This window comes from Dreissena polymorpha, chromosome 2, assembly GCF_020536995.1.
Source record: "Dreissena polymorpha isolate Duluth1 chromosome 2, UMN_Dpol_1.0, whole genome shotgun sequence".
In the NCBI taxonomy this organism is placed as follows: domain Eukaryota; kingdom Metazoa; phylum Mollusca; class Bivalvia; order Myida; family Dreissenidae; genus Dreissena; species Dreissena polymorpha.
The window spans coordinates 16,573,530-16,586,014 of NC_068356.1; the positions used below are offsets into that span (position 1 = coordinate 16,573,530).

Below are 12,485 nucleotides of genomic sequence, written 5' to 3' on the forward strand. Positions count from 1 at the left end.
AAAAAAAAATCAAAGCGGCGTTCTCACGAAGCTGAACATTTTGAGTGGTGGAAGTTCAAGGTCAAGGTCATCCTTCAAGGTCAAGGTCGTCCTTCAAGGTCAAAGGTAAAAAAATATTTAAAATAATCAAAGCGGCGTTCTCATGAAGCTGCACATTTTGAGTGATGGAAGTTCAAGGTCAAGGTCATTTTTCAAGGTCAAGGTCATCCTTCAAGGTCAAAGGTAAAAAAAAATCAAAGCGGCGTTATCATGAAGCTGCACATTTTGAGTGGTGGAAGTTTAAGGTCAAGGTCATCCTTCAAGGTCAAGGTTATCCTTCAAGGTCAAAGGTAAAAAAATATATTTAAAAGCGGCGTTCTCATAAAGCTGCACATTTTGAGTGGTGGAAGTTCAAGGTCAAGATCATCCTTCAAGGTCAAAGGTAAAAAAAAGAAGTTTTTATTTCATAGCGGCGCAATAGGCGGCGTTCTAATAAAGCTGCACATTTTGAGTGGTGGAAGTTCAAGGTCAAGGTCATCCTTCAAGGTCAAAGGTAAAAAAAAATTAGTTTTTATTTCATAGCGGCGCAATAGGGGGCATTGTGTATCTGACAAACACATCTCTTTTTTTTTTTTCAAACATGGTTAAAAAACACAAATATTTATTTTTATTATTTTATTTTTAAAATACCGTCCAACCATCCCACCCAAGAATCCCCCCCCCCCCCAAAAAAAAATTATTATTATTTTGCATTTTTTTTGCATTTTTCGCTCCACCCTTCCCTCCTTTGTGATTGAAATTGAGATATGTCCCTACACTTTAAAAAGAAAAATAGATGAGCGGTCTGCAACCTCAAGGCAGTGCTCTTGTAATTAAGTTCACCATCGGAATCGAAACTCCTGTTTGTTGAAAATCCTGGTAATTAGATTTAGGTATGTAATGCGGACGAACGGCGTCAAACACGCGGTTTCCGGTCAGATACTTTACTTATATATACCTATTTTAATACAAATTTGGATATAACGATCTAGCATGAATACCTTTTTTGGTATTTGTCTGGAGTTGGTCGGATTAAGGTCAAGGACGTTCTTAATAAAATTAGAACAATGATTTCCGCAGAAAAAAAACCTTCAGTTTGGCAGAAGGTATTTCACCAAAATTGTGTAAGTAGATATCTCACGTATGGACTTAGATCGGGATTGTAAATGTGGGCAATAACATCAGAGTCTTTGTCATGTTACTGAAACATAGAAATCGGCAAATATTTGGTTTCGGATCAATAACTTATGTTTGGATTGACCAATCTTTATGAATTTCGTTAAAAGCAAGATGGGATTACATTTGGGGCAAACCGCTTTAAGGTCACTCAAACTGATTCTAGCGCAACAGTTTATGCCTAAAACCACGAGTTTAAATAAAGATATGTAGCTGAAAGCTTGTTCGAGTCGGATCCATGTCAAGGTTACTAAAAACAAAAAAAATCAACTGCACATGCTCAATAACTTGCCCATAGGTAGCTGACAGGCAGACGAACCTTGTGTTTTGCACTCTTGTTATAATTAAACTTTAAAAATCGCGTTTGTGGCGTTGTCATTTTACTTGTTATCTTGTTTTAATAAAGAAAATAAGTCCTTATATAATGTCACCGGCTAGTGATGTTTACTGTGACCATTATTGTAGTCAGTTTATGTTTATTTTTGTTTAATTCACACTACACTTTATAAAAATTGCTTCTTGTAAAAAGATGACGAGCGTTGCAATGTTAACTAATACATTGTGTTAAAAATCGTTCGAAATAATACAATTTTGCAACGGAAAATATGTGAACATAAATTTAATGAACGCATATATGTATCTGAAACGGGAGAAATAGTCGCTCGCACTGTCTTCGGAAAGCTTTTGTTGAATGGCGAATGCGAGGTTTTACTAGGTGTGTATGTATGTAAAATAAACGTTGCATGTAACATATGCCATTAAGAGCCGACTTCAGTTTTTGTTTTTATAAGAAATGACTTTTTTTTATCAACTATTCGTCCAAAGTTCACGATAAGTTCATTGGTGTGATGTGTTTTCATACAATAAATGCATATGCTGAATACAGGCGTATATACGTACACTGTCCTTACCAGATATCGACGAATGCCAGCGGACGCCCAGTCCGTGTGCTCAGATCTGTACGAACACCGAGGGGTCGTATACGTGTTCCTGTAGGTCAGGTTACGCGTACGATGCAGGAGACAAAACATGTAATGGTAGGTGAACAAAACCACGACGTAGCAGTGCAGAACGCTTACTGCATTATGGTAAGAAAACACTACAGGTCATAGTTTCAGTAAAATAATATATATATATATATACAGTTGAGCAGTCGGAAAATAGTGGAATTGCCGATAGAAATGCATGTTATAGTTGTGCACACGAAATGGTAGTAGAAAACGCACCCGTTTTGAATATTCACAACGAGTGCAATGTTCTCGAATGTGAAAAAAATAAGCATACTGCGAAATAAGAGCAGCGCCAAATAAACGTTATGATACCATGTGGTTCTTTATTTAGAGCAAGGAACCAAGTTGCTAAACGATGAGACAAAACAAATGTCCTAGACCTGCCCCACAAGTACTCAAACTGTCTTTGGAATTTTGGGTTTAACCCATTTATACCTAGCGTCTAGACAAAAAAGGCGTCTCATCACGTCTACGCTGTTTGCTTAAAGGAATTTCTGTAAGAAATATTTTTAATATAGCAATAAATATACTAGACATCCCTAATTTTGGAAATAAATTGATCCATTTTAGAAGTATGGGAGAGTCCACTAGGCATAAATGGGTTGAACCTGTTTTATAGAGCTGCAAACCTCACACCTAGCTTAGAGAGATACACTCGGATGGCAATCGACAAAAAGATATCACGGTTAACATAATACAAAGAAAATATTGAAAAAACAATGAATATGGGGTCACCGCTTTTGAACGGCCAATGCAAATACACATCGGATTCTTCGACCCGTTTTTTGGAGCTCCAATCCTCGCACTTGGCTCAGACTTATTAACAAAACGTGCAATGACGTAAATGAAACATAGCCTCATACCATCTTTCATCAAATGAAAAAAAAGAGAATACATTTCAACTGAATTAAAATTTTATATATAAATGGTTGTGTGCAAACCATAGCACCAGAATAGCAGTTCAAGTATGTTGCGCTATATTTAATGAAAACATACATTTCCTAGATGTGCAGCGTGAGTACATGAAAACATACATTTCCTAGATGTGCAGCGTGAGTACATTTGTCGCGGTCAGATATAAGATATCGGATGAATATAAGATGTTTTTTGACGAAGTGACGAAAACAAAAATAACGCACACGCGGTTATTTATACAACTTTTTTCGCGATTAAGGCAAAATAGTAATTTATTTCCACTAAAATTTCCAACAAAGTAGGGCAGGTAGGTCGGCTAAACAGGATTGTCGCCAACTTGTTATAACAATTCCAAATTTTATAAGAATACTCTATAACATGCAGAAATCTCCTAAATGTCTATTGATAAGTCTTTCTTTAGTAAATTTTAATTTATTTTTGAACTAGTTGAGTGAATATGATCGAATGTAGAAAAAATATCAGTCATTTAACCCATTTATGCCTAGTGGACTCTCCCATACTTCTATATTGGATAAATTTATTTCCAAAATTTGGGATGTCTAGTATATTTATTTCTATATTTAGAATATTTCGTACAGAAATTCCTTTAAGCAAACAGCGTAGACCCTGATGAGACGCCACATCATGCGGCGTCTCATCTGGGTCTACGCTGTTTGCAAAGGCATTTTTCTAGACGCTAGGCATAAATGGGTTAAGGGAATTAGCGAAATTAATCGACAACGAAAACATATAAATATTAAACCTTTTAGATCGGTACAGCAATACAGGCTTTGTCGGGTAAGTGGAAAACAAGCATCTGTGTATATGCCAAAATAGTTTTTTCGCTGTCTTCATTCGGGCGTTAAAGTTCATTTTCATTATAAATGCTTACCTGGGTTAACAAAGGTGTGATACCAAGAAAAGGGATTTATATGAAGAGATGTTGTATAATGTGTATGATCAACTTTTGCAATAAAATTTAATGTCAATACAATGTTTTCAGTATGTCAATACTTGTCATAAACTTTGCACTGAACAGCTCAACTGATAAGGTGTATTATTTTGCAGATTTGGACGAGTGCAGAACAGGACTCACGGGCTGTCAGCAGAAGTGCATCAACCTGCCCGGAAGTTACAGATGTGATTGTCAGGCCAACCACACCCTCCAGGCAGACGGCAGGACGTGCAAACAGGATGGTATTAATGTTAACTTGACACAAACAAGATCTTATAACGTATCACTTGACTTAAACCGGTGGTATTAAGTTAATTGTACCTTACCAAGGTGTTATAGATGATCATGAGACTCGAATAGGATTGTTAATGATCTAATTAATGAAAATATCTTACAAACGTATGTGACATATACTTTTTTAAGCGTTTTCATTGGCTTAGTTTTCGTTTGATTGACCAATCGCATTTTGCTGAAATGACGTTGCAACGTCAAATGACGTCACGAAATGTAAACAACATTCGGGAATTATCATTTAGTTTGCGTAAATATTTATTTAATTTGCTCGTTTAAAAGCATGTGGTACATGTATAAAGATCTGACACTTGTTGTCATTTCATACTATATTTTATTAAACTCGTCCAGGTCATTCGTTAGTAAACTCGCCAAAGGCTCGCTTACTAACAAAATTCCTGAACTCGTTTAATAAAAAAATGAATAAAAAATACTGTCATCGATAAAACCTGTGAATCACAGGTGGTTAGCGTGTGGCTATGATCTTAATTAGTGAAAACATCATTTTGAATGATAAATAATCATATTATAACGAAAATTTAAATTTTATTAAAAAAATCACTATCAAATATATATATAACAAGGTATGCAACTCAAAATCACCCCAAAACAGGGTGCATCGCTTTGAACAGCCATATCTTCATCAATTGTGCAGCGATTTTCACGATCTTGGTCTTATTCAACGCAGAAATGAATTTCCTTTCTGGAAATATATATGTCTGGCAATATTTTTTCAAATGCTGGGTCAACTTTTAAGAAATAACACGATACAAAACTCACATGACCCGATTGACAATGATCATGCAGTCTTTTAGACTGAAATCTTCACGGAGTAAAGGGTATCTTCCCTACAAAGTTCATGTACCTCGATGCCATAATTCAATAAAACGTATGAAAAAACATTATTACCGTTCCTGTCGTTACATTATGCATCAAGACTAACTGTCCAGCGCCGTTTGAAACCTTTGTTTACATACATTTCAACTAACTGACATTACAAACACACGAGTGATTTCATTGGTCCAATGCGGAGGTGTGACTTAACAACTGGAGATTTCATTCTTAAAGACTGCATGATCATTGTCAACTGGGTCATGCGAGTTTTGTATCGTGTTATTTCTTAAAAGTTGACCCAGCATTTGTAAAAATATTGCAAAACATATACATATCCAGAAAGGAAATTCATTTCTGCGTAGAATAAGACCGAGATCGTGAAAATCGCTGCACAATTGATGAAGATATGGCTGTTCAAAGCGATGCACCCTGTTTCGGGGTGATTTTGAGTTGCATACCTTGTTATATATATATATTTGATAGTGAAAGTGTTTTTTTTCAAAAAAGTTAATTTTTCGTTATAATATGATTATATATCATTAAAAATAATGTTTTCACTAATTAATATCATAGCCACACGCTAACCACCTGTGCTGTGAATTGCTTTTGGATTGGTAGCACATACAAAACACAAGCCCTTGTGACATTGCGACTTTCAGTTACCCTCGAGCAGCTGTGTATCGCAAAAAAATGTCAACATGGATGTCAGGGATCGCAAGCAGACGTCAAATGTTTTTGTAACACAGGCTTCTCCCTAGCGTCTGATTCCATCTCATGTAATGGTAAGTTTTTTGTGGTAGGTTCCCTTTCTTATGAGAATTAGTAGTTTTAATGACTGTTGTATCATTCGTGATCAGTTTATGCCAGCATTTCATTTGATAGACTAAACATATAATTGTTAAGTGCAATATGATTCCTATATGTGTTGTGAAAAATAACTTTTTAATTTAATATGAAGTAATTAAACCTACAAAACTGCATTCCAGACATAAATGAATGTGACAAAAACCCATGCTCCCAGAAATGCAGCAACCTCGATGGAGCATTCCTCTGTTCTTGCTACGATGGATTTAAATTGTCCACAGACAAGATTTCGTGTGAACGTACGTGACATTGTTATCATTACATCAGCATATACTATTGTCAAACATATTTTTTTATGAAAACAACAATAACAACAACAACATTACTACTGAAATATTTCGCGGCAGGAATTATGTACGAAATAAGTTTCTAGAAAATAATCAATTGCGTCATTTATTGCTTTGTTATGGAATTATGCTTTATATATTTTTATGCTTAATGATAAATAAATATAACAGCTGTGATGTCAAATATTGAATTTTGCTTGATGGTTCTTTATTAATTTCCTTGTGAAGAAGTTAAACGCTACTATTTCACAATGATATTTATTACAACTGTTCACTCCAGCTTGTCGGGAGGGCACGTGGGGCACAAATTGCTCGAACGCGTGCATCTGTATTCACGCGGTGTCCTGTGACAGCGTTAAGGGCTGCGTGTGCCAAGCAGGTTGGTACGGCACCCAGTGCAACATGAACGTGAACGAATGTGTGAGGAACCCGTGCACAGCGGTGCAAACCTGTGTGGACACAGACGGCTCGTATACTTGTGATTGTGTCGATGGCTTCCAAAAACTAGATAACGAAACTTGTGAGAGTATGTTAATATTGAATATGTCAATTTGTAATTTGCATTTGGAAATGTCGTTATCCTTCTCTTAAAACAGTCCATGTGCTGATTATGAAGAGAACGGTACGATTTAAATATGTTATTGAACTTTACCTCTCTGACTTGTGTTTATCTTTCGCAGGCTTATATGGTAACTTTACAGAGTGTAGGCTACTCGCACAGGCGATACAACATTGTAAATGCACCTGTGAATTTAAATAACATTTTAATTAATGTTTACAGTGACTAATCAATAGACTTAAACCAAACAGTGAACCATGGATCAAGATGTTGTGCTTCTGCAACCTACGTCTTCTTCAGAATCGCTAACACAAAATATCAAACGCACTGCAATGTTCATTACCAAAGTTTTGGTCGGAGTCTGGTTAGACCCAACGTGCACTGCCAGGTTCAACAATTATTAATCTGTATAACTACCTATCTGTGAAATCAATTCTGCTCACGTTTATTTTTCATATCTTTTCATTAATTTCTTTATTGTGTACCACAGTATGTTGCGGTGATATGAATACATACAGGTTTGCAAATTTTTTCATGACATAGCATTTGAAATGGGAAAGAAAATCTTTACAACGACGAAATATTCATTTATTTGTGATTGCAAATAATATATATTTCATATAGTTTCAGCAAGTCTGACAATGGACCTGTTGATGTTATGTGCACTAACTTTTGTTTTTAGCACAAATACGGTGCCAAACACTGAACACACACGCACATTTTGGACATTTGCGTTTAGACTTCCTCTGAATCTACTGAATTTTTTATGACCCCTTTCGAAGAAAAGGGGGTATATAGTTTTCGCACTGTCCGTCGGTCAGTCTGGCAGTCTGTCACACTTTTCGTGTCCGCTCTGTAATTCAAATAGTTTTCATCCGATCTTTACCAAACTTGGTGAGAAGTTGTATCTAGACAATATCTAGGTCAAGTTCGAATATGGGTCATGCCGGGTCAAAAACTAGGTCACGGGGTCACTTATTGCATTTCAATAACTTATATCAAAGCGTTTATTGGGGCATATGTCATCCTATGGAGACAGCTCTTGTTTTAAATTTTGATTAAAACCTGAGATTTAAAAAGAAATAATGTATTCTTGAAAAATTAGTTGTGTCAAATGTTATGCAATAGCGAACTCCTGAATAGTGAACCATCAGCGCTTTCATTTTGTGCTTTCAGATATAAACGAGTGTATCCTGGGTGGTAATAACAAATGTGATCCGGATCGCAGCACGTGCATTGACTTGTCTCCTGGATACAGCTGCTCCTGCTCTAAAGGATACATCGCCAATGGCGACAAATGTGACGGTGAGTTTGATCACTGTATAGAGTAGTAACATCTAAGAGTTTGTTAGTTGCTACATATATTCCGCATAAGAAACTCAAAAATGAAATTGACATTAAAGCGAACATAATGATTATCATGTATTGTTGTTTTTTCCTTATTTTTCTATTAAAACTAGCAGTATGCAAATGCGCTGAAAATAGTTGAGCCTTGCTCTGGGAAAATGGGGCTTAATGAATGCGCGTAAAGTGTCATCCCAGATCAGCCTGTGCGTAAAGTGTCATCCCAGATCAGCCTGTGCAGTCCTCCTAGGCTTATCATGGACGACACTTTCCGCAAAGACTGGATTTTGGTTTATAAGAAACTTCCTTTAAACGAAAAATTCCATAACAGCGGATAGTTTTGCTCCTGATTAGCTTGTGTGGAGTATGCAGGAAAGTCTGGGACTACATAAACCTTGTTTTCCCAGAGCGAGGCTCAACAAGTTGTCTTCACACATGATATCGTATCATTTCCGAGTGTGTATGCGCCTATCATTTCCGAGTGTGTATGCGCCTTTCATGCAGATATCGACGAGTGTGCCACCAAGCACGACTGCGAGCACACTTGCATTAACGTGGTGGGCAACTATAACTGTAAATGCTTCGTGGGATACATATTACAAGACAACCGCCGAACGTGTATCGCATGTGAGTACTCTGTAATAGCCACTATTGTTAATACTCGTGGATATAGAATTAAACATATTCAGCTATAGTTATCTCAAACAGTTTCATTATTTGACCGAACAATAAACCAAAAAAGCAAAAACCTCATGAAGCATCTAGTTACATAATACAACGAGCTCGCGCTATAAACGGTTAATATAAAACATTTCGCTGCTTTTTTACTCTTTAAAGCGGGTATATACGATCTTGTCAAATATTTATTTATTAATATAAAATGTGTAAAAATTGATTATACATATATTTCAATATGAACTAAAATAAAAGTTAAGAAGAACATGTGTCGAAAATTGCTAAATAAGCCAGATATTTAATTCTGAAATCGAAAAAGGCTGTACAGCCGAATTCGCCAGCATGTATATCATGCATGTACGATGTGAATCTAAATTTAGTTTAACGGTTCATTTGAAATTCCTGCAGCGATATCGATTCATACGACACACAAACACTAACTAAAAAGACGAATGCATCGGTTATTGTAGGAAAATAATTACGAATTATCTTCGTCACAATCGGCTCAGGGCCCTAATTTGTATTTGCTGTATTTTATGAAATTCGTCTTAAATGTATCATTTTTCGTGCATATTGTGTGTTATTATAACATATTTGTATCAATATTTAACAGTTCAGCACATATAAAAATCGTATATACCCGCTTTAAGTTTACGAAGTTGAAGTTTCCCTTAAAGTACTAGATCTGTCAAAGAAACGTAGACGAGAGTGTCTCAATATGCATAGCGCTTTGGATGCAATCGAGCTCAAACAAATAGATTTGTTAACTGAACTTGTTAATAGGATATATTGACACATAATATAGTTTGCAAATTGTTGTAGTCGTATGTTCATAGAGTTGCATTTGTAAGTGTTGACATTTACTTTGATCATTTCTCTCCTTTTACCAGAAACAACTTTATATTTGTAAAACACATCAATGAAAACAAACTACAAATCTCAATATAATCCTATACCTTGTTCACAAGCGAACTTTGTTTCTAGCGTCAGATAGATGCGCAGGACACCAAAACGGACTGAACTTTACTTCATGTACAACCATGAATTTCCATGGGTGCATGCTCAATGATTCTGGAGATGCTGTTTGCTTCTGTCGTAAAGGATTTGATAATTCAGGAAACGGGTGTATTGGTGAGTTTCATTTTTGCCCAACTAAACATGATTGATTTCTAGCATGGAGTTAGCAAATTACACAATTATACTTTTAATATCATATTTGAAATGTTTTCAAGCGAATTTAACGTATCGTAAAAATAAGGTGTGTGCACAGAAATATATTATAAATGATTGATTGTGTACGCGTTTTATTTTTCAGATACGGACGAGTGTGCTGGTAATGGGGGCCGGGGAGTGTGTAAGGTGAAGTGCTTAAATCTGCCGGGAAGTTTCTTATGTTCGTGCAACAATGGAGAAAGACTTCTTAGCGATGGAATCTCGTGCGAAGGTAAATGGGCCGTTGCTACTTGTCTTTATTGTATATTGTAAACACATAACACTTACAACAATCGTGTGTATATTGCCCGCACTAACATGATTGGTGTCAATAGCATTTGAAAATGCATTTAAAGTATGCTATGATAAATATGTTGTTAAATATACATATTATACTTTCACAGACATGTGTGTTATTGTGTATTTATCCTCTAAGTAAATTCCAATTAAATACAAACTGTTGTAACTCCTAACTATATGTTAACACCGTTTTGAAACTTGACGTCTTGTCTACAACGTGTTCTGAAAAATGAACATTCCAAGTTGATATGGCTGATTGGTATTTTACCTGCACATCCTTGGTGTTGTTATCAGTAGGACAAATGTAAAAAGAGTTGTTTACACGCTCAGCAAATCTTAGACAGATAGTTACTTGAAAGAGCTGAATTAATCTGTTTAGAACTGTTACATTTCATCTAAATACAACAGTTGTGCTAAGATAAATGGAGTCGTGTTCTGAGAAAATTGGGCATAATGCATGTGCGTAAAGTGTCGTCCCAGATTAGCCTGTGCAGTCCGCACAGGCTTATCAGGGACGACACTTTCCGCTTTTATGACATTTTTCATTTAAATGAAGTCTCTTCTTAGCAAAAATCCACTCTGGGACGACACTTTACGCACATGCATTATGCCCAGTTTTCTCAGTACATGACTCAAAATGCGTCTGTTTTGGTTCTACCTCAGCGTGTAATACAACTGACACATGGGGTTCCAGCTGTGAGAACAAATGTTCATGCGGGCAAGGAGCGCTCTACTGTGACTCTATTGACGGCTGTCAATGTAGAACGGGTATGCTATTTTTTTATGATTTAATATTAAAACATGTGATTTAATATTAACACATTTACGGCACGATATGACCTCTATGTGTTGAGTTGTTGTAAATCCGCAATATACAAACAAAATAAATGTAATTGACAGTTTTATTGTCCACTGTAAACAAATATGAACAATCTAAATCGTGGTAAATTATGAAGCTGTATTTTCATTATGTTATGACCGGGCGTTTTTCCATAAATTGCACAGAATACAATGTTGCTGTTTTTTGTCGTATTAGAACATCTCAATGTTTGCAGGTTGGAATGGCACAAAATGTGATGTCGATATTAATGAATGCTTGACCAATCCGTGTGGAAACAATCAGAACTGCATGAATACATTTGGTTCATATTATTGTGAGTGCAATACAGGATACCACAGGAATGTATCAAATAAGTGCGAAGGTCAGTTAACAATGTTGGAGGGCTGATAATACAGAACAAGTATTTGACTTCAGAAATCTTGCCTCCTGTGTAATGAGAATGATATAACGATTTCATGAATGCAGTAGTGGGCGTAATATTTATTTCTATAAACAACTTTTTGACAGTGTACACTTTACGGGTTGGTGTTAATTGGATTAGATGTAGTTTTCGTTAATCCGTACCACCGATCCATTCAAGTAGATGCGTAAGAATAGTAAACATTGAATTACAGATGTTGACGAATGCAGCTCACCGACGAAAAACTATTGCTCGCAACGCTGTGACAACAATATGGGTTCTTACACATGTGCTTGTCGTCAAGGTTTCCAATTCGCACCAGGATCAAACAGAGAGTGCATCAGTAAGTCCGTACTATTTAAACAAACATAAAGACAGACAGTCGGTTGGTCGGACGGACTGGCGGACAGACAGGCGGCCAGACAGGCGGACGGGCGTGTGACCGACGAACGGGCGGTAGAGCGAACGGACGGACAATTTTATAGACTTAAAGCGGGTATATACGATCTTGTCAAATATTTATTTATTAATATAAAATGTGTAAAAATTGATTATACATATATTTCAATATGAACTAAAATAAAAGTTAAGAAGAACATGTGTCGAAAATTGCTAAATAAGCCAGATATTTAATTCTGAAATCGAAAAAGGCTGTACAGCCGAATTCGCCAGCATGTATATCATGCATGTACGATGTGAATCTAAATTTAGTTTAACGGTTCATTTGAAATTCCTGCAGCGATATCGATTCATACGACACACAAACACTAACTAAAAAGACGAATGCATCGGTTATTGTAGGAA

General features: G+C 36.1%; 1 protein-coding gene across 1 annotated transcript in view; it reads left to right on the top strand.

The window, feature by feature from the left end:
- LOC127866902 (mucin-19-like) overlaps positions 1-12,485 on the top strand; it is a 70,270-nt gene that overhangs the window by 38,949 nt on the left and 18,836 nt on the right. Inside the window, exons 25-36 of the mRNA XM_052407754.1 lie at positions 2,109-2,231; positions 4,188-4,316; positions 5,859-5,981; positions 6,186-6,302; positions 6,631-6,876; positions 8,086-8,214; positions 8,758-8,880; positions 9,913-10,059; positions 10,244-10,372; positions 11,104-11,208; positions 11,496-11,642; positions 11,896-12,024. Of these exons, the coding sequence (XP_052263714.1) occupies positions 2,109-2,231; positions 4,188-4,316; positions 5,859-5,981; positions 6,186-6,302; positions 6,631-6,876; positions 8,086-8,214; positions 8,758-8,880; positions 9,913-10,059; positions 10,244-10,372; positions 11,104-11,208; positions 11,496-11,642; positions 11,896-12,024 (1,647 nt within the window). The remainder of the gene's footprint in view (positions 1-2,108; positions 2,232-4,187; positions 4,317-5,858; positions 5,982-6,185; positions 6,303-6,630; positions 6,877-8,085; positions 8,215-8,757; positions 8,881-9,912; positions 10,060-10,243; positions 10,373-11,103; positions 11,209-11,495; positions 11,643-11,895; positions 12,025-12,485) is intronic.